At 44.8% G+C, this 27,460-nt stretch overlaps 2 protein-coding genes across 2 annotated transcripts; both read right to left on the bottom strand.

Annotated features, from left to right (window-relative positions):
- Positions 1 to 1,331: 1,331 nt before the first annotated feature.
- On the bottom strand, positions 1,332 to 9,884 carry depdc7a (DEP domain containing 7, paralog a). Its single transcript, XM_084476422.1, has 9 exons — positions 9,810 to 9,884; positions 6,869 to 7,337; positions 5,860 to 5,990; positions 5,205 to 5,397; positions 2,944 to 3,164; positions 2,476 to 2,618; positions 2,234 to 2,359; positions 1,792 to 1,873; positions 1,332 to 1,676 (listed from the first exon to the last, which is right to left on the bottom strand). Exons 1-9 carry the CDS (start codon positions 9,823 to 9,825, stop codon positions 1,462 to 1,464), a joined length of 1,596 nt encoding a protein of 531 aa, XP_084332548.1. The 5' UTR covers positions 9,826 to 9,884; the 3' UTR covers positions 1,332 to 1,461.
- Positions 9,885 to 13,450: 3,566 nt separating this feature from the next.
- Positions 13,451 to 26,825, bottom strand: qser1 (glutamine and serine rich 1). Its single transcript, XM_084476223.1, has 13 exons — positions 26,511 to 26,825; positions 24,957 to 25,060; positions 24,592 to 24,738; positions 21,059 to 24,364; positions 20,367 to 20,677; positions 18,854 to 18,970; positions 18,118 to 18,251; positions 17,830 to 18,014; positions 17,422 to 17,559; positions 17,229 to 17,326; positions 16,358 to 16,504; positions 16,083 to 16,178; positions 13,451 to 14,999 (listed from the first exon to the last, which is right to left on the bottom strand). The coding sequence occupies exons 1-13, from the start codon at positions 26,618 to 26,620 to the stop codon at positions 14,859 to 14,861; spliced, it is 5,034 nt and encodes a 1,677-aa protein (XP_084332349.1). The 5' UTR covers positions 26,621 to 26,825; the 3' UTR covers positions 13,451 to 14,858.
- Positions 26,826 to 27,460: the final 635 nt, after the last annotated feature.

Below are 27,460 nucleotides of genomic sequence, written 5' to 3'. Positions count from 1 at the left end.
CTCTGACCAAGTATTCGCCTCCACATAGTTCCTGTGTTTACCAATCTTATCTTTAGTTTCGTACCATTTAACAAGTATAGCCCTTGTTGTAGAGTTCATGATTGTGGAGTTATTTTTCGGCAAGCACCGGAGCTAGGGATGGATGAAGAGGTAAGTATAGTATAGGAACTGTATACTGTATCTGACCCAGCATTAGGTGGAAGTATAAATGTACTGTTAACTTTAATAATCAGATTTCAATTGGTACCACTTTCAAGTTTTAAATAAATGCATATTTAAATTCAAACAATTAGATTCTGGGTTTTACACATGTATAATTCACAAAATCAATTCTAAGAAATGTGAGTACTTTGGATCTGTGTGTGTGTGCCAACCAACCAGCTGTTGATATTCACAGGTGATTGGTACAATCACTGTTGAGCAACCCAACACATTGTTTGCCCTCCTATTGGTTCTTTGTCATTTATACTTAGATTTTAAATGAAAGCATACACTTGGTTACTATGTGGCAAAATAACACTGTAACTGTGGATCCAAAAAACCGAAATGGGATAATGAACATTCTCAGTACATTCTCACCTCCAGGAGAGTTCAGTGGCAAATGACTGCAATACCTGTAGAATGCCTATAACTCTGACCTGTACTCACTGTAAATTGCTTTGAAAAAAAGCAGATCCTAGATAATATTGTACACTGAACAAATGTTCACTCAATACTCCAGACAGTAAAGATGTGAAGACAGGGAAATGGACATGTCGACATATTGTGTCCGTTATAGACAATATTGGTTTTATTCTGCTCACTATGAACAACACATTTGTTTAATGGCTAGGCATTGGTAATGTTATTCCTACTTTGCAAAAGAAATGTCATGCTCAACAGGAATATATGTAAACCAATATGAAAATGTTTGTCAAAGAGCTTAACAGACATGAATGTGTTGTTAACAAGTGGAAAACAACAGGAACAGAGAACTGGATCTTTGAATAATAGATTGAGAAACCTGGGCTTGCTCAGGCATGGTTAGACCGTATGTAACATACATAAAGTATATGATACATTTTCTTTTATTCCTGATGCTATTGTTGTTGCACGGCCCTACCTACATTTCTGACACAATTTCTGTTTCGCAACCATGCGTATGACATTCACTCACAAACAACAGGCACACCTTCCATTTTTTGCCTGTTAAAATTCCTTCATAAATTCCTTTTTCGTGCAGTCAACTAAAGTCAAATAATGTGTGTCAAAATAGCCTCTACAACTAAAGACTTATTCTTAAATATATCCACTTCACGTATGTAAAAACATTTTAAAAAACCCTCAATAAATCATCCTGAACAACAGATCTTTACATCCTCTTCACATTAAACATTTTTGTTCTAGCGCTGTGTTTTGTTTTTTCATCTATACATTAATATACAAAAATAAATAAATAAATGCCCCCTCGATGTGAGACGATCATAGGTCTGCAGTGGTCATTCTGCCGCCAAAGTACTGGATGAAGATCTCGGGGTGGCCCTTGTAGAACTGTCCCAGCAGCCTCCTCTTCTCTTTGGTTGAGAGCTTGGCGTTCTCGTGGATGCTCTTCAGTAAGGAGCGCAGTTCATTGTGAGTGGTCTTCTGGGCGCATTCTGCAAAGTCCTTCGGTGTTACTCTTCTGCAATATGTGGGGCCTGATAAGAGAAAGAAGAAAAGATTTGGATAAGCTATCAAGGGGATTCATTTTTTGAACAATCTAGTGTTATTGCATGAAGCAATGTAAAAATGGATGAAAACAAATCCACCAACCTGTAATGACGTCATCTGGATCTTTGCCCCTCACGATATTCAACAGCCGATCGCTAACTAACCTGTGCAACGACACGGGGATCTGGTAGACAAAAGAACACAAAAGAGTTAACATATTGCTCTGATTCAAGGCCCATGCTTCACCACGATCAAACAAGCATTATTCCAATTCCTGTTTGTTCAGTTTGTCCTTACTTTAGAATTTACATCTATTTTTGTTTTCCTTAGCACTACTTTGTATTTGTATTGTATTGTGTTACAGTATATCCTGTGTCTTCCACTGCTGCTGTGCTGTGCTGTAACAATGGAATCTCCCCTCCAGGGGATTAATAAAGTTGTATCTATTTATCTATCTAATTCACTTCCCTGGCAGTTTTTTGGTTTACAATATGGCATTTACCACACTCATTGATTGGTTCCTTCCACAGTAATAAGCCCTTACCTTGAAGAGGTCACAGTGATATTCCACCATGAACAGCACCATCAGATCCACCTTCCCTTTGGCCAGTCTTCTGCTGTAGATGATGGCCCCGGCAAAAGACCTCTTCACTGCCATTCTGTTCTCCACCTATTGTGGGACATACAAAAAGGTTAGCAAAAGGCACATTCGAACAAAACACACACACGCACGCATGCATCACACAAACACAGCCAACCATTGCTATCATCGTGATAGGGGCTCACCTCTTTGCTGAGCTTGACCTCCTCTGGTTTGGATGCGATGGCCATAAACCTCAGTAGCCTGCGTAGCTCCTCCCGGCTGCGCGAGTCCTGCATCTTCAGACACAGCTGCAGCGCTTCCACAGCTTGCTCCTTCTTTCCGTTTACTAACCGGACACACACACACACACAGGCACACATACACAGTACACTAGGATGAATACACAAGCAATTAAAAGACAGCAATTAGATAGTCAAGACATGAACTCAAAACTTTATTTATATAGCACCCTTAATACGCACTTTTCACAACAACAAAACAATAATATGAAAAAAATGGTTAAAAAATGATTACTAACTTAAAAACTAAGGCTATAGCATTACTCTAAATTAAAAGCCAGATTATGAAGACTGATATTTTGCATCCAAAGTGTCTACAGGGGAAGCTGTGGACATTGGGGCCCAGTATACACACACTCCCTCCCTTCTTACCCAGGAGTTCCGAGATGCCGGAGTGGATGTCGAAGATGTGGTTGCTGAGCAGGGGCGGATGCTGCGTCTGGCCGTAGTGTTTATCCAGCAGGCCGTAGAGGAGCCTCTTGCACTCGGGCTGGTCCTCAGAGCAGCCGGCCAGCCCTCTGCTGACCTCCACCACGAGGCTGTCGGGCAGGAACTCCAGACAGTCCATGGCTGCTCTCAGCCACTCGTCTGCCCTGCAGGGAGGGAAGAGGAAGAGGTGATGATTAAAATCAGACGGGGATAGAGGTTTTCTCATCTCTCATCTCACAACGAGTACAAGTACCTGTCTGTTCTACTCATTTCAACTGACTGGTGAAAACTGCTCAGAAAAATCCAAATTCTTTGACATACCGTTCAGTTACTAGTACCAATTCAGTTACTAATTCCGTTACTTTTTGGAACAAGTAGTGAGTAACTATAACTAATTACTTTTTTTAAAGTCACATTCCCACCTGGTCTATAGCGGATAATGCAGTTGTTGCTATTTTGACGTGCCATGGCAGGTCGGAACTACAACATCGCCTACGCTTACACATACGTAGGCTATACACAGCACAAACATGCAAACTATTAACCTGATTAAAATATTATGATGTCAAAGATTATTCATACGTGTGAAACTGCATAGAAATAGCGTGTGGATTGTGGAAACATTTTTTTCAATAGGGCTGCATGAATGAACATGAATGAAGTATAGTAGGCTATGGCATTTGTTAAAATAATAATAATAACAATAATACATTCGCGCAAAGTATATTCCAGGCTTCCAAAACAAAATCTTGTTTTAGGGTAAATGGTTGGTTAAATGATTTGGGAAAGAACAGGCTGTCTACATGACGAATCAGTGTTTCTGAAGTTGGAGAAGAAAACGCTATTCCATGTGTGAATTATGCCTATTATTTGGCCATAAACTGAGCCATTTGAAGTTTGAAATTCATGTGGTCATACATTTGTCTCAGCGGAGACTGCAAACGCGCTGTCAAAATATCAACTCGCTAAGTCAAATGTGCTGGGTCTTAAAGGGGATGGCAGGTGGAACTCTCATTGGTTTATTGCACGTTACGCCCAAAACTCACCTACAGGTTTCAGCCCAACCCTTTTTAGATTTGCACCGGGCGCAAAGCTCATTTATCTCGCCGTCATAATGGCAACAGCACCGTAGAACCGCCCACAAAGTACTTTGACTTTGCGCCTTGACGTCTGCGTTTTAGACCGTCTAACTAGGGCCCTTAGTGATAAACAGTTAGGGATTGACGGTTAGGGATAGATGGTTAGGGATAACAGTAACAATAAAAACAGTTAGTGATAAACAGTTAGGGATAGAGCTTAAGGGCTGGACATTTTCAAATAGACAGTCAGGGATAGACATAAATAACATATTTCCTTCATTAGGCTTAAGGGCCTTCATGATACGCAGGAAGCCAATTCAATTTGGTAAACTACAGGTGTCGGTATTGTGTTTCTCTCAGAATGAGCATTGTGCAAGCACTACCGTTTGCTCATAATACTCTACTCCACCTCATATCTATCCAGCCAGCCTGCCAAGACCATGGGCCAGACACGTATCACATCCCTTCCCATTGTGTGACACTGTTTGGAGGTGGACAAATAGTAAGTCTGGTGGTCAGACTGTACACCCAGCTTGCATTTGGTTTTGTTGCACGTATGTGTAATCATGCACACACTGCCTTTCTCTGTTATCTGTCCGTGTGCCCTGAACCTTTTCCTGGAAGGAAGGCGTGTCCAGTTGAGTCTTTTCTCTCATATTCTGTCACAAGGGCAAAACACTACTACTCCACCCCTATCCCCCTATATTCTCTACAAATGTTCAGACATTTCAACATTCACTATACATTTCCATATGAGGGCCATTCATTTGAAATAAAAAGGAGTGCTTTTTAACCGTGACCCTATTTTCCGATCATTTCGGGTCAAAGGGACTTATGCTGTTATCCGTGGAAACAGGTTGCAATATAATCCTTTGTGGCATTGGCCCCGTCAATGTATATGCTCTCGAGGTGCTTGTGTTGCCACTGACAGAATCTGATTATTATAAATGTCTGACCACATATTGGAAAGGATCTCTAGAGAGTAATACAACTTGTTTCATACCGCCAGAGTTTACCACTCCATACTGGACCAATTTAAAAGATTGTTCTCTCGAAAGTCCTTTCGACCCAAAATGGTGGGGAAAAAGGTGTGAATGAATGAATGAATGAAGGTGTGAGACTCACTGTGCTTCGCTGAAGGCCTTGAGGACCTCTCTGTCCAGGTAGCTGGAGGTGTACAGGAGGTCCGGGTCACTGTCCATGCTGTGCAGGTTGGGCCGGGGGAGCTCCTTGCCCTCCAGCAGACTCTCCAGCAGGGGGAGCTCCACCAGCTGCAGCAGCCTGAACACGGACTGCTGGCGCCACACCTGCTCCACCACTGAGGACCACAGAGACACGGTGGTTATGCATCATGTTGTCATGTGGTCAGCGTAGGAGTGCAGGCAGCAGGTCAGCACGACCACGAACATGAACACTAAAGTGCTTGTCTATGTCTCAAAATCACACACAAACACACACTCACTGACACACACACAAATATATATATATATATGTATACACACATCACACTGCAAGCAGATAGTATACACACTCAAAGACATGATAATCCTCTCACACATTCTAAAGACACCTTGCTCTCTCTGATAAACTCTAATGAACTCTATATGTTTATAAATATGTTTTCTACGATGTACTATTGTACTATGTGCTATGTGCTTTTGTGTCCAAAAGAAAGATTGATAGATTGAAAGAAAAGATTGATAATATATGATAGTGAGAAACCTATTAAACCTTTGCTAATGTTAACATTGTGTGATTGGTCTAGTTAGAATAGACTTACGGTCCTGGGAGAGACCCAGATTGGTCATTTGAGGGGTGAGGGCGGAGTTCACGTTGAGGTTCCCAAGCATTTGCTCCAGAGATTTGTCTGTTTTGGTTGGGTGTGTGTTGTAGATCAGCGACTGGTTCTGCCTAAAGAATCACATAATCACCGCAATCATTGGAAACAATAAAAAAAAACAAGGTACTTTTTCCCACAAATCTATCTTGAACAACATCATGCAGCAGACTTCTGAGTTATCATAATGGCACCATTTTGGATCAATTCATTTCTCCATCCCCAACCATGGCGATGGAGGCTTAAAAGAGACCTCAGTCTAAAACCAAACAGGATTTCATATTATGGAAGGCATGAAACTATATTTAGGATCCCTTATTTCCCAGGACATTTTGGTGGCGCTTCCTTAAAGGCTGAATGGGGACTAACACGCTTAATGTACCTGGAGATTGATAATTGCCATCTCTGGCCCTCACATCAATTACCCTCCCTTGATCTTTCATCTCCCAGACGGAGATCAGAGGAAACAGACAGGCCTGCTTCTCACGACAGAGCAAGAGCAGAAAGTGAGGCTGAAGAACATCACATGGTCCTCCACACACACACTCAAGCTCTTATACAACAGCCCTGCTTGGATGCGTGTTCTTGTACATTTTAATTTAATCACATTAAAAAAAGAGAATGGATTTAGATGTTTAACGTTTCAGCCTCAAATTCCACAGTGCTGAGACTTTGACCTTCTTTCTCTGCTTCTGTACTAAACCAGCCTTTATCACTTGAAAATAAAGAAAATACAATATTCTTTGAGGCAATGCTGCTATTGATGTCAGCATTTATCAAGCGCTAACTTGGTAATCGGAAGAATCAGACATGCATTAGCCTAAACTTTTAAGCCCCTAAAGCCAAGCCTTTGTGGGATTTAGGTTCAACAATTCCATCCAAAAGTCATTAATGTGCTAGAAATGAGCCGGGGGGGGGGGGGGGGGGGGGGGAGGGGGGGCGATGGGATTACCGGTCATCGGGCGGGCTGTAGCCGTCCTTGCTTTTGCCCGTCCCGGGCGAGGCGTCGTAGCCGCCGCCCTCCAGGGAGCTGCTGGAGAGGGAGGTGCTGCTGGTCAGCACCGCCTCACTGGACTCCGGGTAGAGGAAGCGGTACAAGCTGAAGCTGCTGTCGTCGAAAGTGGCCCGCCGCTTCTCCTTGCCGAACACCCGGGTTCCCACCGCCTCGAACACGCGCGAGTCCATGAGCGCCTGGCACAGCCGCACGGCCTTGAAGCGCGGCACGTCCTGGTCGCCGCAGTAGCGGTTCTGGATGACGTGCGCCAGCACCACGTCCACGGCCTCCGAGCCCAGGAAGCAGTCATGGTAGGACTTGAGGTTGTGGCGGCGTCGCTTCACCTCCACCTGAGACTGCAGGTTGTTGATGATGCTGCTCCAGATGAAGGTGGCGCGGAACGGCTTCCCGGCAGCCATTGCCGGCACTGATGAGGAGGAGGAGGAGGAGGAGGATGGTCGTGGTGGTGGTGGTGATGAAGACGATGCGGATGATGATGGTGGTGGTGATGATGATGATGATGATGATGATGAGGCCAGTGTTGAAGAGAGGAAGATGTTGAAGGTGGAAACACAAGCAGAGAAACAGAACCAAACAAACAATGAGCAACATTTCGCAGAATATCATTGAGTGAGCCGTAACGTTGATGGTTTGTTGTCTACAGAGAAAGTCCTTTGGTTGAGCAAGGCATTAACACTAGCCATTATGCATTAACATTAGCCAGGGTTGAGGGTTGGATTCCTACCAGGGCCACTTATGCCAAGAATATATGCACTCACAGAATTGTAAGACACTAATATTAGTGAGTCCACCAAATGGCTTATCTTATTTATGGTTACAGTGACATTGAGTGGGCCAACTTTGGATCTTTCAGGGTCGTTAAGCTAAAACTAATTGTAAACATTTATTTTAGGCTAGTCCTTAACCCTTTCATACAACCCCGATCAGCTGAGACAGAGTGTACACCTGAATGCGAAATTACAAGGACGATCCACAAAACCTACACTTGAAGAGTATGTGTTGTAGATGTATTGAAGCATCTAAGAAGAACAGAATGTTTGGGTAAAAAAAGCGAAAAAGCTATCATAAATAGGAAGTGATTCAGGAAAACAAAATGATATTATTCGAGGAAGGCCATTTGGCCATCCGGCAACAGTCAACAGTTTTGTTTTGAAGGAATACAGTATGAAAAACACACTGCTGTGACAACCATGTATTGTAGCTGAATCCCCCAGACAGAACATCTCACAGACTGCCATTACTAACCACTGCTCTATGAAACAATTCTAATTCTATCAATCCTGATCCCAAAAGCAATATCTACAACTATTGTCTCTCTGATCATGCAGTGAAATACAGGCTGTGTATAACACGCAAACTCTAAGGAAAAACACATGGATAATTAATGCCCCCATATCAACATACCTTCACACGTGTACACACACACACACACACACACACACACACACACACACACACACACACACACACACAGGTCCAGTTACACAAAGACCCATTCACCATCCCAGAAAACATTTGTCAAACACATCCCACCACCCAGCTTATTAAGATTCACAAGATCTAATCAGGTGGGCATTGTAAAGTTGGAAGGCAGCCTATTGAATATAGGAGGCTATCTAGATATACCTGTAACTATATTTATCGCGACATATTAGGAAGACCTGCCATGACAATGACATTAAAGAAATACTTATTGTCTATTTCACAGAAAGGAAGTGCATTATCAGAATTAACCCTCTAACTTTGGGCTTTTCGCACTGTCCCCTCTGGAAGTCTGGCGTCCAGGATCACAAACTACAGTATATCTGATCCATATTCAGGAACTATTGTTACACAACGCGCAAGTCGCAGTCACTACACCCATGCTCTAGGTGGGACGGGGGTTCCTGGGAACTAGAATGTTCTGTCACTCGCTGTTTCCCGCGTGGACTGAGATTTGAGCACTGTTTGCATAGTCGTTTCCAGTCATCTCCCCCTCCTTAACTCCGTGCCGTGTATGTTTTTATCCCGGCGGACCGGCCAGATATTCAAGGGGGAATTGACTTACTACTTAGCCAAGGGCAACAGTCGATGTTTGCACACACACACACACACACACACACACACACACACACACACACACACACACACACACACACACACACACACACACACACACACACACACACACACACACACACACAGAACAGGCGTAAATAATCGCAGAGGGAACAGCTCTTGACGCGTAATAACCGTATCCAATGTCTTAATGTCTAACAATACGATTTCAGTTATGACAACACGCGTCAACACTAGTCTGCAGGGCTACATTTGAGGCGGCTTGGATGTTATTGAAGTCGCATACCAAAAAAAGATAGCCTGAACACGATCCCATCAATGCGTTTACATGCAAACTACTAATTAATACAACTGTGTATAACCTATTAAGCCTGCTTGAGCTTCTTCACCAGCTGCATTGCAAACCCTCGGGATCAATAAAGTAAACCCATTGTGTTAACTTAAATCGTGGAGGTCTAATGAGTTTGATTTTCCTCGATCAGAAACAGGGGAGACCGACTCTGAACTTAAGTTAAGCAAAATGTCATAGAGATTGGCATACGATGCTTTTTTTTATTTGTCGACAGTTTGGATTGAATTATTTGTAGCCTAATGATTTGAAGATAGCCCGATTGAATAAGCGGATAGCTTATCGATTATAAATTCGCATTTCCAAGTCCCAAACTACACTACAATGCACTATTATAATTGGAAGACTTCAAAACCATTGGCTAACGTTACTTAACAACAGGAAGATAAAGTTCAAAAGTAGCTCTGTTAATAGGCGACTGTCTATCATCTATAATGTAACATACTTTCAACGAATTAACTGTCACATTACCTGGTGGTCGGTGCATTCCCGGTTCGATTCCCAGCACCTTAACGTGGCCATTCAATTACTGCCCAGGGTCCTCATATCTCCACACTGTCCAGTCCTCTGAACCGTGACGCACACTCACTACAGCGTCGACACCGAAACCGTCTCCTCCCATCGCAATTCATTATTCATTCATACCAATAACGCCTCGAACATGCTCATTAATATGCTAATGAGGGCTGTCTTTCTCTTTCTCTCGCCTTCTTTCCCCCCTCTCTCTCCTCTCTTTCTCTCTCTCTCTCTCTTTCTCTCATCTACTTCTCTCTCTCTCTCTCTCTCTCTCTCTCTCTCTCTCTCTCTCTCTGTCTCTCTCTCTCTCTGTCTGTGTGTGTGTGTGTGTCTCTTTGGTCTGAGAAAGTAAAAATAAATAACGTGAGAATAGAAAAGTGACAAAAAATGAAGTTGAACTAGAAGCAAGTTTAAAACATACGCAACATTTGCTGAGTGAAAATATGTCTGTGGTTTTTGTTGTCAGACAAGTCTCAGAGGTATTTCCTACTGTGTAAAAATAGGCAAAAATGACAGAAGAGATTGGGCAATGGATGTTGTGTGTGTGTGTGTGTGTGTGTGTGTGTGTGTGTGTGTGTGTGTGTGTGTGTGTGTGTGTGTGTGTGTGTGTGTGTGTGTGTGTGTGTGTGTGTCCTCTGGGTGTAATGTGACGAGGGAAGAGGGTAAGATGACACTCTAAACTCAAGGTGTTCCGTGTGTCAGTGTCACTGCCTCTCGCTGAACATGCTGAGAGCCAGAAATAAGGTCCAGGAAACAGAAACAGTGTCTCACACAAACACACACACACACCACACACACACACACACACACACACACACACACACACACACACACACACACACACACACACACACACACACACACACACACACACACACACACACACACACACACACACACACACACACACACACACACACACGTGTTAGGCAAACTGGTTGGATCACTAGCCTTAAACAGTCTGCTGAGGATTTCTTTCCCACGATTCTATGACTAAGCCTGAGTTGAGTAGTTTCTCTAAAAGTTTGTGGTTTAAATTCAGGGGGTAGCAGGTTATTTGCTGCTACTGTTAACCAATTGTTATATGATAATAAGTTAAGCGTTATAGTTGTTGCATCGTTCAGAATCCCACCAGGAAGCCTGGACTTTACTAATAACATTGTGAACATTTTCACCATAGACAGATAGTTAGTTTGCAGAGGTCATGTAATGACGTAAACGTTTTGGTTTAGGTGAACTACAGGCATCAAGAGAATGTTGTAGCTACAGCAGGAAACAGGTTCCACTGCTCTACGGGAATAGGCTTGTGATGGTGTTTTGTCCACTATTCAAACATACATGATATAAGAATGGAGGAAATACAAATGTGTTTGTGTGAAAGAGAGGGACATGAAGGTGGATATAGAGTGAGAAAGAGTGAGAGAGAGAGAGAGAGAGAGAGAGAGAGAGAGAGAGAGAGAGAGAGAGAGAGAGAGAGAGAGAGCGACAGAGAGAGAGAGAGAGAGAGAGAGAGAGAGAGAGAGAGAGAGAGAGAGAGAGAGAGAGGTGAAGTGAGAGAACCTTCTGGTTGTAATCAGTAAACTTGTCAACATCCAACAAGGTCAGAGCAAAGTTAATAAAGCCTTTATAAAGCCTGCCAATTATTTACTGATATCAGACTCTCACTTTCAGACATTACGGTACATTCTGTTTTATTCAAGATGGTCTCATATATAACCATAACTATTGAAAGTACTGTGGGCCTCAACTCAAGTGAGTGAACTCAAACTGTAATGTCCCTCTAGATTCAACTACAGAAACAGTGCAGCAGAATCCCTTGTTATGAATTTGATGTTGTTGGATCCTAGACCAAAACTGTGGGCAGCATCTGTTGTGCTGTTCATCCCTGATGCCCCACTCTCCATGAGCAGTGGTACGCCTCTACTTCTTCCCTCTTCCCAGACTTATGCAATCACCCCTTGGTCTCCAATCCTCCAGTTCTGACTGAAACTAATAGACTAATAGACTATAGATAAATAGAGGGAAAAGTTGCTTTGGATTAAAGTCCAAGATGCTTTCATCCAATGAGGCTTGCAGTGAATCTAGTTACAAATCAATCAGGAGCAGGTAGGGGGTAAGGATGTCTTGCTCAAGGTTGGCTACAGGTAAACTGTAGACTTTTGGGTTCAAGCCCCGAGTTAACAAACCATGATCCCAAGCAGCATTCCCCAGCTGGAGTCCGGTAGTCCCGTCTGTACTCTCCAAAACAACAATCGAAAGGACTGTGTTCCGATTGTCCGCTCACACTGCCCTCTCAGTTTATCTCCCACATGCAGAGCAATGCAGCACACATTAAAATTCATAAACCCCCCTCCCCCTTCACTCCCGTCCACCCCACCCCCCAGACAGCAGACGCTCAAAAACTTTCCCTGGCAGCGGTCCGGGTCGGAATCCCAGAGTCTGGTGTGGCTGAGCCACCCCCGCCGTAGAGCCACTAACGCCACTAAATGACAGTGGGACAGTGGTCCCTCTTCACAGTGCGGCCGACAGAGCACACTGCCACGCTTGTCTTGCGTGGTGCATAATAATACGGCATTGTGAAAGAGTGGCCGCACAATCATATTTTATTCATTGACTCGTCGAACAGGGCCCAGGGACCCCTTGACTCGGTACACACTGGCGGCCACCCGTTTTTTCCAGGGAATAGTTGGGTCATGAGCGCATGGATAGGTTTTTTCCCGCCACTTAATCCCCACACACAACCCCCCCCCCCCCCCGAACACCCCCCAAATCCAACACTATAGAAACTCGCACATCAACGAAGAGCAGGTGATGGTGAAACCATGCTCATCCTAATGTGTATCATTAGGATCAAAAGTAAACACATACTTTCAGTATGACTATCCATAAGAAAATATATTCTATCAGTAAGGAAATGACTAACCACAGGGGAGGGGCTAGATAAATGCAACCAGACATGTCTAGTTTTCAGGTGGGAATGCACCACATCACACTACCAGTGTAGCTGTTCTCTCCCTTTAGTAGTCATTGAAATGAGAATGTCCTCTACTGTAGTGTGAATATTATCTGCTGACACGGCCACTAGTTTATTTCTCAGAAACTTTATCTTAACCGTCAGGTGAACTTCCTAGCAGTTGCTTCCCTTTATAAACGTTCAACATCGATCAATTTTGTGTTTACACTTAAATGCAAACCCCATAAATGATTTTCTCAAAAGTTCCAGTTTCTGTCTCCCGCTTCTTCCAGATCAATAATAAAGCATGATCCGATTCTCAGCAGTGGCTAAGATCATGCACTGAGAGAAAAAATCAGCACATTTCATGATAATTACAATAAATGATATACAAGTGTAAAAGTATCAGAGGAAGGCATCTAATTTTCCCCTTATGAAACCTCTGATAAAGAGGAAGGAAAACTGATAAAATATAAAGTTACAGGAATGAAGTCATGGAATTAGGAATGGCATGGCACAGACCCAATGAACCGGTGGTTAAACACACCTCTCATAACATACCTGCTGGACAAAAATTTGGTCAGCAGCACACGTAATAATTCACTGGATACGAAACAAATATTACAACTCATGTTAATTAGGAAATTTATTTTCACATCAGAAAATATCTGCAGTGTAACTACACTTGAAAAGAAGATCACTTTTTGAATGCAGTTACATGATTAACGTGGTAAAGATGCAGTTTGTAAGTTTGTAGGCACTAAAAGTTCATTACAATGACATTAATGACGGACGTCCTCCTCGAAACTGAATAGTTTCGCCCATTTCATGACGGACTGAAGCTTTACGATATGGTATTGGAATACAAACACCATAAAAACATATTGCGTGCATTGATAAACGTTATGAAACAAAGTAAGGGACGAGAGGTGAAACCTTCCTGGCATCGACTAGACCTTCCATGCAACCTACAAACGGCATCTTCAGAACACAATGCTTTAGATACGGCGTCATAGTTGCAACTCATGTAAACTATGAAGAGTCCAAGTAGGAAGATCTCTCTGGATAACAATGCAAAAGCCTCTTACAAAACGTAATGAACAAGCTACTGGTATAACAATATGTGCTTCTGTGAAAAATAATTCTATTTTTTTGATAAAATGTAGACTAAACCTGTAAAGATAGTTATATAAAGAATAATCTTGTTTTTTTACCTTTTGCCCACAGATAAAACAAGGTAGTAACATTACTAAAATGTTCATAAAAAGTAGAATTGGAATTGCACTGACTCCATCAGAATCAAAAATCGTGTTACAAGTAGAGGTTTTTTTGAAAGACAAAGGTTTTTTTTTCTATACTATAGTTGAGCAAATCTTTCTTCAAAGATTTGCTATGCAAACCACTCCTAACACACCTTTCTTTCTTTACAAAATGTACAGAATATATAGTTTATAGAGTTTGGCACACCATTACAAAAATGGTTGTTTTACATAGTTTATATATAAATCTATGATTATACATACATTTTTTTTTACCAAAAGAAAAAAAAACACTCCTACCTAGGCCTAGGGTAACTGCTCTATTCATCTAGTGCATGCTTGTTGGTTAAATTCGAGCAACATTTTTCTAATATTTCGTTTTTTACAAAAAACTGACCGTTTAAAAATACTAAACATATCATGTAAATCTATCAAAATGTCCATTTCTCTGTTGGCTTGCTACTACAGAAAAACAACACAGACGCAAAAACACACTTCCTGTCCTCCAAGGGTCCAGTTTCTTTCCAAAACAGACAGACACAGGCTGGGGTGCCGACCGCCTGGCTTCCCTGCCGTACAGGCTCACACACCTGTAATGACCCAGCCATGTGAGCACACAGGCCCGCAGTCCACCCCCTGAACGGCGGGCTGGATCACAGCCTCCAGCCACCCTTCATGCATTACACACTGGCCGGGGAGGGGGGGGGGGGGGGGGGGAGGGGGAGGGAATCCATCCTAGAATAGGGGGCGAGGCCGAACTTATCCGTTTCTTGACACTTCTTCTCCGCTGGGCTATCGGCAGACCTGCTGCACTTGGTTGAGCAGTTCCCCGAAGCGCTCGAACAGCCCTTCCAGCCAGGCTCCGTTCTGGAGACACTTCTGCACTGTCTCATCCTGGCCCATCTGGCCTGCTTGCATCCTCAGAGCTGCTATCTGCAGGGGGCCAAAAGACAGGGGTGCACCAGATGAATAAGGAGAACACTTTAAAAACGCACCTCGGTACAATCAAGTAAGTAAGTAAGTAAGTAAGCTTTATTTGTACAGCGCCTTTCACAGACCAGGGTCACAAAGCGCTTCACAGTTAAAACAAAAAACAGTAACAATACACAGTCAAGAAGTACATACAAATTTAAGTTTAAAAGGCCAAGACAACTAGGTGGCAATCATAGCAGCCCAAAGACAGTTAAGCAAAAGCATGAGCAAATAAATAGGTCTTTAGTTGCTTTTTAAAAGAGTCAACAGACTCCATTGAACGCAGAGAGAGCGGAAGATCGTTCCAGAGCCTGGGAGCGACAGCCTGGAAGGATCTGTCTCCTCTGGTCCGGAAACGAGTGCGTGGCACCATCAGCAGATTCTGATCCACAGACCTCAGAGCCCGAGTTGGGGTGTAAGGCTGGATCAGATCGCTGATGTAAGGCGGAGCCTGGCCATGCAAAGCTCTGAATGTTAAAACCAGAATTTTAAAATTGATCCTGGACGAAACTGGCAGCCAATGAAGAGCTTTAAGAATAGGGGTTATATGAGTCCTCCTATTGGTGCGAGTCAGAATTCTCGCTGCAGAGTTTTGCACTAACTGCAGGCGAGACAGCTCCTTTTTGTTTAGACAAGAAAACAAACTATTACAATAGTCTAAACGCGAAGACACAAATGCATGAGTGATCAGCTCCAAGTCGTTTTGTGACACCATTTTCGAGTTTCGAAATTTTCCTCAGTTGAAAAAAGCAATTTTTGGTCAACTGTTTACAGTGCTGCGCTAATGACATGCCTTTGTCAAACACAACACCCAGGTTTCTTAGGCTCGGTTTGACAGACTGGCCCAAGTCACCCAAGTACTGGTTGATCCCTGGAATGGAATCATCAGGGGCAATAACCAGTGTTTCTGTTTTTTCCACATTAAGCTGCAGGGTGTTATCACGGTACATCAACAATAGAAATATCAAGCCTATGGCTGAACGAGTGAAAAGTATGGATGAATGAATAGATTAGCATGGATAGGAGAGTGCATGAACCTCTTACCTCATCTTTACACATGAGGTAAGTGTGGTACTTGTAATGCTGCAACGAGTGGTAGAGGGAGAACCACTGGGTCTTCTGCTGGTCCACCGTGTACTCCTAGACACAACAAGAGCGTGGTGTTACAAGGTCTCAGTTGAGCCATCTAGTGGACACGCATTGAATGTACATCACCGCCTTTTACTTTTCAAACAATGAATAACAATAGAAATATGAATACCGATGTAAAACCATATATATATATATATATAAATAAATAAAAGTCCTTTGTGGCTCACCAGGGGTACTTTGTTGGGCATCTTATAGGGCTTCATGGTCTTCCTGTTGTAGGCCTTCCCACTGAGGCGCACCTTGAACGCTGGCGTTTCCCCATCCTTCTTTAGCTCAGTAACCACTGAGATCTCAGGGAAGCTGTCCAGAGCCGTCTGTAGAAACACATCACAGGAGTTAACGACTGTGCTAGGCTAAGGAACCAGGATGATCCAGTCTCGTTACCAAGTAATGCCAATGGAAGCCGAGCCTCTATTATAGAATTATTACGATTCTTCACATGTTAATCTTTCTTTTTTCAATACAAACATAATGGATAACATGCACGTAGGACCACCGTTTATGAGGTCCCTAGTACATTGAGCTCCACAAGGAATTTGTTATGCAAGAGGAGGGCCAAGTGGCATACATTCTCAATAAGGGTTTAGGTGGACAGATGCGGACGAGCCATTTACACTCATCTTTTCAATAGGAATTGGACTGCTTATACTTGCCACCTAAACTTCTTATTTGATTTAGATCATTGTGATTGTTAAGTCAAAAATAATATGGGAATGCATTTCTCCACCTATTGCCTTCTCCCCCCAGCATTAAAGGTCCCATATTACCACCATGTGTGAGTGTGATCAGCCATTACAAGCCGTTTTGAAAATCTGCCTCTTCTGACATCACAAGTGGGCGTGTCCACCTAGATGTGTGCTTGATAGATCAGTCTACCACCCTACCCAGTGGACTGTAGCAAAGGTTTCTCCTCTATCCGTCAATCACACCTGGTGGTATAATATGAGACCTTTAAGCACCTTTCCCGGAATGTGCCGGCACATTGAGGCGCTGAAAGTCATGCGAGCAAAACCAGTAGACTGAAGCGGCGGCGGTCACCTTGAGCAGCTGTCCAATGTGCAGCTTGTGAAGCAGGTGCTTCCGGTTGTCCGTGATCATCCCGTCCACCCTCTTCATGTGGGGCAGAAGCAGCTCATCTGAAAGCATTCATCGGTCACCATCACCCATTGCCTTCTAAAAACACAACGGACACAGGGTGGACGCCGCTAGGACCCACTGCATGTGGACTGACCGTTCTCCCTCTCCAGGGCCGCCAGAACGTCTTCGTCCATCGCCACACCGACCAGCAGCTCCACAAAGCTCCTGAACGTCTCCTTCATGGTCCGCGTGTTGAGGAGCCTCGAGGAGAAGGGCAGCGGGGGCGTGAACTCTGTGGGGGGGGGGGAGAAATGGGTCATCATAATGCCAAGCAGGAGTCATAAGTAGTCAAGTTCATCTTAAATGGCCTCAAAGTGGAATGTATGGTTGTTTGCCCACTCTTTACTAGGGTACGACGCCCAAATCATGTACAAAGTTGACATTAAAGTGGTGTTTTATAACAAGTTTTGGAAAAAGCATCCACCAAAGGGGATCCATCCATCCATCTCTCTATGTTTACATTGCTTCTAAAATAAAACCAAGAAGTTGAAGCCTTTCCCACCGTCGTCGTCCCCACCGTCTTCAGCAGAGGAGCCAGAAAGGGTGGAGGAAAACTCCTTCCACTTCCTCCTCTTCTTGGGCGGGGGCTCCGCTCTGGGCTTGGGCTGTTTGGCCCGGGGCTTCTGGCCCAGGGCCACTGCGCAAGGCGCTATCGACAAGCCCAGCAGGGTCTTCACCTGAGCTCCCCTGGGTGACAGAACAGAAGAGGATGAGACCAGTTCTAGGGTCTTATACCTTGGGGAAGACGGAGGTTAGAATACAGGAATGTAGCACTCTGTGCGCAGGTTACCGTAGCGAGCTCATGGGCTTGCAGCGTGGCTTGCGGCTGCACACCCGCACATACTCCCGCTTGTTGACTGTGTCGAGGAACTTCACGTACACCCGCTGGTACATGGTCTTTGCGTCACCGAAATATCCAAGGTACTGCAAGCAAGGAAATGATCGACAGACAGTTAGAGGTTGATAATGACTCAATTGAACTATCTTCATTGAAATCCAAGGTAGCCAATTTATTTTAGAAGCATTTTTTGGTTTTTGGATTTGTTGAAATTCTTTTCATACCTGACAGCGGCCAATAAATCAAAAGCTCTGACAAAACAAATCTGGTACTTGTGGCTGACATAGGCGTGAAACAAGCCTCTCCAGTAATTTCCTTTGGCCAGATTTAAATGGATGGCCTAGCTGCCTACAGGCTCTCTCCCGTGCTTCTTCAAGGAGAAGCACGCGAGAAGGCCTTTCACAAGGTTAGGTTAGGCAGAGTATACCTATTGCTAAAGCTAGCAAGCTAGACAAGTGTTTGGGGAGTGGTTTTAGAGGGAGACCTGAGGGGAGGGTGGGATACTTTCAAAATGTAGCTCCAAAAGGGCTACCCTGGCTTTAAATATATATTTTATGCAATAAAATGAAGGAAGCAAATTAAAAAACCAATGTATAAAATACTCTCAATCCACAAAGTCCTTCTCTCCACTGTGAGCGTAATGTTCACCTGGGCAGAGAGGGAGATGTATGCGTGGGTTTGAACCTACACTGTTGGTGGCGGAGAACACCCGCTTCCGGTCTCTCAACTCCGGTACAAACTTCTGCAGCAACGCCTTCTGAACCTTCCAGATGGATGGAGGCTCCCGACCTGCTCTCATGGTCAACTGCATACACAAGGGCACAAACACACACACACATCAACCTGCATTCACAGGATATACGTAGCCTCACGTCTCATAGATGGCTTTACCTCAGGGAGCTTGAAAATTCAGTTCCCGGTATTTTTATTTGTTCACCTCACCCTCCCATTGAATCAGGCTTGCATTAAGCACCAAACCCTTTAATTGTTTACATTAAAGTTATAACTATGATGATCCACTTGTGTGATTGATCTAGCTCATCTCCTGTGGATAGTCATTCCCTTACTGATAGAATATGTTGCCTTATGGATAGTCGCTATACTGAAAGTAGAATGAATGCTATTGCAAAATAAGTCTTAAGAAAGGATTATGTGATCATGGTACCGTCATCAAGAAATGCACTGTACTTGTGCATAGGGATGTCACGAGAACCGATACTTCGGTACCAAGTCGATACCAAAATTCAAAAAACGTGACGGTACTCGTTTTTCTTAGTACCGTAGGTACCGAGGATGCAATTCCTCTGGACGTCACATGGGCAGCATATACACCTACACGGGAACATGGAAGACGGCAGCTGCAGCGAGTGCGACGGCTCCGCCTCAACTCGTCGATAAAAAGAATAACAAGAGTCGCGTCTGGAAGTACTTTGCGTTTGGAACGCTGCGCCGCGCGACTGTTTCAGACGGGACCCGTTTCAATGTTGCGCTTCTAAACACGCATGGTACGACTGCGTTCGGCATCACTTACTTGATGTTGTTTTGATCGGCAGGTTGTAGTAGGTGCGGCGGTGAATGTGTGCGTGCGTGTGCGCGTGTGCTTGTGTGTTGCGAGCGTATGCAATTTCAAAGTAAACAAACCAACTCAAAGCCGATGCATGCATCCAAAATTTGTCAAAATTAGTAACAATCAAAACTTGGTAATTAATACGGCGCGGTACCGAGCAGTTGAAAACAATGTTGGCGTCTCCTGTGGCTGCCTTGCGCACCTGCGTTATATTACTTAATATTAGGTTGGAAGTTATGTTTTAAACCCCGCCATGCACGCAAGTGTAAACGCCAGCCGCATAGCTGCATGACTGCCTGCTTTCAGCGCGTATTATTATTTTTAAATTATTATTACTTGAACGCTACATGCCACTGTTCTTTTTTTGTATTGTTAATAGTGGTTTATTTTTATTCATTACTTGAAGGCTACATGCCAGTGCCACTGTTTTTTGGAATGTTTTTAATAAATAAAGTACATGGGATTTATTGTTTTGTTTTTGACCGTGGTATCGAATTGGGTATCGAGAATCGTGGAATTTCACTGGTATTGGTATCGACTACTAAATTTCTGGTATTGTGACATCCCTACTTGTGCATTTGCACATTGTGTGTCCTTGCAAGTAACTAAAAAAACGACATTTCCCTTGTCATACCTTCAGGTTCTCTATATCCTCGTTCCGGACCACAAACTCGTCCCTCTCCCGATACATTCCCTCTCCCCCGCTGTCGGAGAGCTCCTCGTCCGTCAGCCCCTCGATGGCCACACTGGACAACTGGAGGGCCAGCTGGCCCGGGAGGGAGTCCTTCAAGCCGTCCGACACCGGAGAGCGCTTCCCCCCTGATGAGGAGTTGGTCGTGACGGGTTTGGGAGGAGCAGCCGCCTGCACCACACGGGCCTCTGAGATGGCCTGTGGCATGCTGGGAGCTTGGTCTTGTTTCATCATGGAACAAGGGACTCTGATGTCTGGAGAAGGACAAGTCGTGATTGGTTAATGTTTCTGCTGTCTACTGGCAAATGAATGACCAGTTAGATCCATACATAGTAGCACAGTAATGCAGTTGCACCTTGATTCAATGCCTCATAGCGTATTGATTGAGGAAGCTTTATGTCGTGCAGGCCTAAATATGACGCAAGATGGATAAAAAGTGCCCTTCTGTGACAGAAGTTCTGTTTGTGTAAATTCATCTGTTCAAATGATGACAACTTAATTTAAATGATGAGTCTGACCCTTAAATTCATATCAGCTTTTAAACAGGGTTCTGATCTTAAGGTTACACAAAATTTAATAACAAACATTCTGTTTGTTATTATTATTAGCCAGTGTTTAGCCACGGTGTTTATTACCTGGCCTGGGTCTCCGGTCGGACACCTCGTCCAGGGCCGACAGAGCCGAGCTGATGCTGTTCCGCAGGGCTTGGTTCTTCCCCGTGCTGTCCTCCTCGTCCGAGCTGAACGACGGCAGGGTCTCCAGGTTCTTGTGGAGGTCCTCGTCCAGGCGTTTGTGATGCACGCTGCCGCCGAGGCCCTCCGGGGACATCAGGGGCCCCCCCGGGGGAAGCTGGGGCCTGCTGTTCAGCGAGGGCAGAGGGCAGGCCGGTGGCTTGGAAGAGCTGGAGGGCTTTCTGGGGCGACTGATTGTCCGTGTGGGGCTGGGCGAGTACTGCTGCTTGGGGCCCGATTTCAGGAAGTCCAGGAAGGAGCCGATGAAGCCCGTTTTGACCTCGGGCTGTTTCTCTTCCACCTCCCGAATCTTCTGCCGGATGCGTTCCTGCTGCTGATAGCCGTCGTACGGCACGCTCGGCGTGGAGGAGGTCGAGGAGCCGGTATCGCTGCCGCGAGAGTTCTGCCGCTTGGCGGGCCCACCACGCTTGACCAACCGGCACGGTCCATTCTCCTCCTCCAGGGCCATGGACTTGCTGCGAGCCTTTTTTTTAGGCAAGCCCTCCGGGCCCTGACACTCAATCAGGCCGTCTTCCCTTTTGATACCTTTATCCGGGCCACTGTTTTGGAGACCTGAGGGGTCAAAGACCTGGCTTGCCAGATGGTAATCTCTCTCCGATATACCTCGGTCTACGTTGGGGTTCAGGTCACAACCGCTGTTGGTGTGAACAGAATGCCCCTGGCAGTCTGTGGTCGAGTGACCTCCGTTTAGTGTCATGGCCATGGTCTGGGAGTTAGTGTTGGCCATGATAGGCTGTTGTGCTGTGGAGAAGCTAGGGGACATATGCCTCACATCCAGCGACTGGAAGTGACCCTTGGAGTCTATTGGGTTTGCCATCACTGCCATTTCCCTTTCCATGGCGGATGTGGCTTTGACAAAGTCCTGTGGTGTGACACCACAGGCCACCACTGTGGCTGCCAAAATGTCATCAACATTGGACAGAATGTTCCTGTCGTCCACCAACAGCATGGAGTCAGGGAAGCAAATGGAGTTCAGGGTGAATTGGTTTTTGGCATCGTGCGACTGGTGATTCACAGATTGGCTGTAGTGATCTTTCGATGGCTGGATGAGTTTAGAGGAGTCGGTGCCCCCCGAGCCCTGTTCAGACAGCACGGCACCCTGCCGACTCTGGGCATCACTGATGCCAGAGTTTAGCATTTCTCCGTCCATGTGGGGGTACTGTACGGAGCCTGATGCCTGTGTGGATTGCATGTGTGGTGAAACTACCTTTGAGGGGTTCTGAGTGTGGTGGGCCAGAGGCTGCTGCAGCATAATCATCTGGTTGTGTTCAAGGGTAACCTGAGAGTTAGGAACTCTGATGAACTGGGTCTGGGGTTCAGGGTTCTGGCCCTGGTCCATACTCTGGTTCTGGTGGTTTTGCTGATGTGTTTCAGGGGATTTGAGGAGGACAGAATGTTGTTTGAGTTGCTCTGCGTTTAGGGCCAAATGTGAAGAGATAATAGTCGAGTGTGTCGTTTTGGGGTCCGTTGATCCCTGGCTACTGCCTAGCTGGATATGCTGTTGGTGGTAAGAGTCAAGCCGTTCTTCCTTCACCTGGACCATGTTGGTAGGCTCCAGTCCCATGAGATGATCCTCACGTGAATTGCTCCGGATGACACTCTGCGTTTTGTATCGATCCTCCATTTTTGAGACAACATAAACAACATTGTTGTGGGCTGACATATTGCTGTGAGAATTGGTCTCCATGGAAACCTGCAAGTCCTGTATGGGAAGCTCTTCCAATTTGTGCTTGCCATAGATGACCTTTAGTTCCTGTACTGAAGGCCTGATATTGTTCTGTAAGGACTGTGAGTGAGCAGCTGAAGGGTAACTGGCCAACGGAGCAGACATCAGGTATTTCTGGGACTGGGTTTGTGGTTGAGGCTGATTGTCATCAGTTTTCCCTCCCACTGGTGACTGCATCAGGGTGTAGCCCTGCGTAGAATTAGACGTGGGCAGACTGTGGGTAACCGTGGACGGGTACGGTGAGTTCAAAGACTGTCCCGGGACATAACTCTGTGACTGAGGGAGGGGAACTTGCCCCTGCGACTGAGACGAGTACGTTACGCTAGCACCCTGGGCGTGGGAGGAGGGGTAGCTCTCTGACAGATTGCCCTGACACAAGGCATGGACGTGGGTTCCATACTGAACCACTTGCTCCTGGCTGAGCCCAGGACTGGAGGAGTAGAGAAGTGTCTGATTAATAGAAGCAGAATGGCTGGAGAATGTAGGCAGAGTTGTGTAAAGGGAAGGCAGCTTGTCTGAGTTGGATGAGACGGTTTGGGGCTGGCTGCGGGATGCAACATAGGATTGAGGGAGACTGGTGGAGAGGAGGCTGGGCAGATCCACCGGCTGTTGGTTGGCTATGACAGAGTTCTGCTTTTGCCCAGGGGAGGTATAGCTCTCGGGAGATCGTCCTGGCAGGCTCTGGGTGTGTCCATGTCCCTCTCCGCCTGCAGGAGGATGCAAGGTTAGCTTGGAAGAACAGTCTTTTGCCTTGGCTGCCAAAGAGGCTGAATAGGCTTGCGTTCCTGACTCCGCTTTGCTCTGCTGGGCACTACTGGCACCCTGGGAAGAGGCTTCCACTGTGGGGGGGCTGCAGGAAACTGGAGTATGATGGGAGGGGTCCTGTTGGTAGGACATCTCCGTTCCACTGGCTGCGCCCAAATACCCCTCTAACGAGTGCTGAGAGCTAGTGAGTTGGTCTGCAACCGTGTGGCTACTGGAAGGCCTCTGGAGGTGTTTGATCACACTACATTCTCGCTGAAGTGCTCTCTCGATAGAGCCTGAGAAGACTGGGGCCGCATACGGTTGAGAGGTGCTGTGGGACACCGGCAGGGGAGAGGAAAGTAGGCTAAACTGGGGCTGTAGAAGATGGGGGGCGGATTCCTGGGCAGAACGATAGGTGGAGGACTGAATGGGCAGAGCAGTGCCTAGCGTGGGAGCAGAGAGATGGTTGAAGGCCAGGGCCGTGGGGAGGACGGTCTGGCTGGATTTAAGGTGGAGGAGGGGATCGTGGTGAGAGAAGAGGCCATTGGTAGAAGTGCTGAAGGAGGCCGGATCCTGGAGGGCCAGAGACGGGGTGGAAGCATAGCTCCTCGAAGGGAAGGCACCAGTGTGCTGATAAGAGAGGGTGGCCGGTGAGGGGAAAGTGGCAGGTGAAGGCAGGGCACCGGTCAAGTACAGTTCTGTTGTTGAAGAGTTGGTGCCTGTATGAAAGAAAAGGAAAAAGACTGGATGAGGCCTGGAAAGTGCAACTATCAAGTAAGCGAAACAAATGGTTTTATTCTGCAAGGGTTTACGTCGCAGACTCCCAAAAGTGTAAATTAAACGATGGTCACCGTTTTAAATAGGGATCAACCAATACAACATTCCTTGTGTGATACTTTATCAGATATTCATAAACTAATTTGATTCATCAGGTTTTTTTGCTCACCGGCGGGCCATGAAGGTGTCCTGAAGGGGGGGAGCAGTGAGGCACTAACAGGACCAGCCTGAAGGCTTCTGGACTCCATGGCGGACAGGAAGCTCATGATGGAAGTTTCAGAGGTATGACCACTTGAGTCAAATACTCCAGGGAGACCTGAAGCAAAAATAATCAGATGTATCAACACGGATATGTCATTACTGTGATGGGCACAACAGTCATTGATGTAAATATTGCCAATTAAGCAAAGAGCTGTTGCTACTAAAAACCAGATGGAGGAGATGTTGCTACTATAAACAGGATGAAGACAAGGTTGCTACTATGAAGAGGATGGAGAAACTGTTGCTACTGTGAAGAGGATGGAGATGTTGCACCTGTGGGGTGGGGAGAAGTGGTGTACGTGGGGAGCTGGTGGGAGGAGACATAGCTTGGTCTCTGGAGGAGATCTGTGTCAAGGTGTGCTGCCCCATAACTGGAACTGAAAATAGAAACATACGGAAGAATAAAAAGAAGTTACAGTTCTGCTTATCTCTCCTTCTATGATAGAAAGACAGTTGCTGATTCGATGCTGCTTGACATGTTCCAAACACTAATTCCTTTTTCTGCACATCTTTTAATATGTTTGATGCATCAGCAAAACTGTACTACTACAAATTACACTACAAATATCTTCATTTAATGTTCATTGTCAAAAAAAAGTAATATTGAATCAGCCCCAGCAGCCCTAGGCTGAGATAAGTCTACCTTTTATGGAAAAATGTACATCTTATTAGGTAAAGAATATCGATACATATTAAGGACTAATATTAAGCATGTTGGATTAATTAATTAATGTGATGCTACAGTACCCATGACGGTAAACATCTGTCATAGTGCAACACGTAGCTTATTACAACTACAATGTAACGGAGAAGAGTCCAAGTTTGAAACAAGGTATACAAACGTACTTGATGGCCTATTTTCTTCCTAATATGTGTACTGCATTCATCAAGATGTGGTTTCAGAGGGCAACAAATAAATAATACGGTGTGCCCTTCATGCCAGGAGGCATGCGAAATGCTTGAGTTATCTAGATTAAATTCGACCCCTAACACACACACACACACACACACACACAATTAAATAACAAAACAAAAAATATAAATGGACATGTGGGCTCCCAAATTGCCATTTAAGATTTGTTGTTTTGCTAGTGATGTTAAGAATCTCGTATGGCAGACTTAAAGGAAATAATTAACAGTGGGCCATTTTAATTTAGCAGAATATCCACAACAGGTTACGGGAATAAAACCAAAATAACATTAGGCCACAAAAAAGATCTGGTGAGCCACACAGTTAAACAAAGTTGGTGTGCTCCCGTTACTCGCAACATTCAAGTGTGTTGAAATGTAAAAATAGTGTAACCCAACAGCCTACACTGGTATGCAATAAAAAACTACACTTTAAAAATAAGTCTAAATATAGCTGACCAAAACGCCTATATGTCCATGAGAAGTATAAACAGAACTGCATCAATCTGCCAAACTACCACTACTACCAGGTAGCAAAACAGATTTAACAAGATGCACCGAAAAGGCCGGGGCGATATTCTACCCGGGCAACTGCCAAGTATGGTCCCAACTTGTTTACAAAGTGGTTAATGAACGTTTAGTCTCCGTTGATATTAGCTTTACTAACTTTACGCGTATTAGCAGTACGCTAGCCGCATGAGCTAACGTCTGGGAAAGGTAGCCATAAAAAGGTGATTACCGATATGTCCAGTTTTTATAAAGGACCGACACATCCACTCGTTAATTAATTTGAACTTTAAATTCGTAATAACTGCCGAATATTGTCCTAATAATGAAACCCTTTCTTCGCTCGTTGCCAGGCCGCCTAACACCGACATTTTCTTTAGAAGGTGACGCGCCCTCTCCTTCATCTTTTACCTTGACTTGATACTCGATGTACTGCGTTCATAGGCCCAAGAAGCCACGGTCTGTGCTGGTGGAACCAGCGGGTCCACAAAGCTTGACGTCGGATAATTCCTGTCCATCATCCGGTGAAAGCTTCCCTTCCCCGATGGAGCTTTTTAGAGCAGCAGGCACACATTGTAGCAGACAAACCAGACAGTCACATTGTAGGGATGCACAGCCCATACACCTCCGTGTTGAATTACGATATCCCAGATAAAGCAGTCGTTCTCGGCTAATTTGTTAGTTATTGTTCATGTCCCTTCGAGAACTGTGGAGGCACTGCATGGTTTCAAGACCCCATGTTGGTTATTTTCCCAAGATGCACCGCAAACCTTAGTTGAAAGCTGGTTGAAAGCATAGGTTGAAAGTTACTTCTGCTCTCACCTGAACATTATGCAATTAAGTGTGTCAAATATTACAATATTACATCCCATTAGACTACACTAACATACAAATTAATATTAAATCCAACATTTCCATTCATGAAAACCGGTTTGTATCCTTACAAAATTGTTATAATATTGCTGTGCTTAGTTAAGAAAGGGCAGACAGGATTAATATTAAGGTACTATTAAAGTACTATTAGCAGACACAGTGTAAAATAGCTTTCACATCCAGGTACATTCAGTCTACATGGTAAATTAACAGAAAAACCAACAAATGATTGAGCATTTGCAGCCTTCTTGTTTGATTGGCATTTCATAACATTTCATTTACAGACAAATCTATCTTATCTTGCCTGCAATATACACAAAGCATTTGATAAGCACCGCTTAAGAGTTCAATAGGCGTTTCCTTGCTGACTCAATATCAACTATTGCACAATGTGCATTTTTTGTTTCTCTCTCTGTCAAACAAACAATATAAATTAAAATGTATTGAAAAGTCAAGTAATTTAACTTTCAATCATTCGGTTGGAGGAT

The sequence above is a fragment of the Micromesistius poutassou genome (assembly GCF_964030765.1).
Source record: "Micromesistius poutassou genome assembly, chromosome: 12".
Taxonomy (NCBI): domain Eukaryota; kingdom Metazoa; phylum Chordata; class Actinopteri; order Gadiformes; family Gadidae; genus Micromesistius; species Micromesistius poutassou.
The sequence above is the reverse complement of the archived record's forward strand: the minus strand, read 5'-3'. Positions and strand labels throughout refer to the sequence as shown.

Bases quoted from the DNA above. Each gene is read 5' to 3' on its own strand.
- depdc7a (XM_084476422.1), bottom strand. The intron at 5,991-6,868 runs GTAATCCCATCG...GTGATTCTTTAG, and splicing joins TACAGCCCGCCCGATGACCG to GCAGAACCAGTCGCTGATCT. The intron at 2,360-2,475 runs GTGAGCCCCTAT...GTCCCACAATAG, and splicing joins AGGTCAAGCTCAGCAAAGAG to GTGGAGAACAGAATGGCAGT.
- qser1 (XM_084476223.1), bottom strand. From the start codon at position 26,620: ATGATGGACAGGAATTATCCGACGTCAAGCTTTGTGGACCCGCTGGTT. The intron at 18,252-18,853 runs GTAGGTTCAAAC...CCTTGCTTGCAG, and splicing joins TGTTCTCCGCCACCAACAGT to TACCTTGGATATTTCGGTGA. The intron at 17,327-17,421 runs GTCAGTCCACAT...GAATGCTTTCAG, and splicing joins GGCCCTGGAGAGGGAGAACG to ATGAGCTGCTTCTGCCCCAC.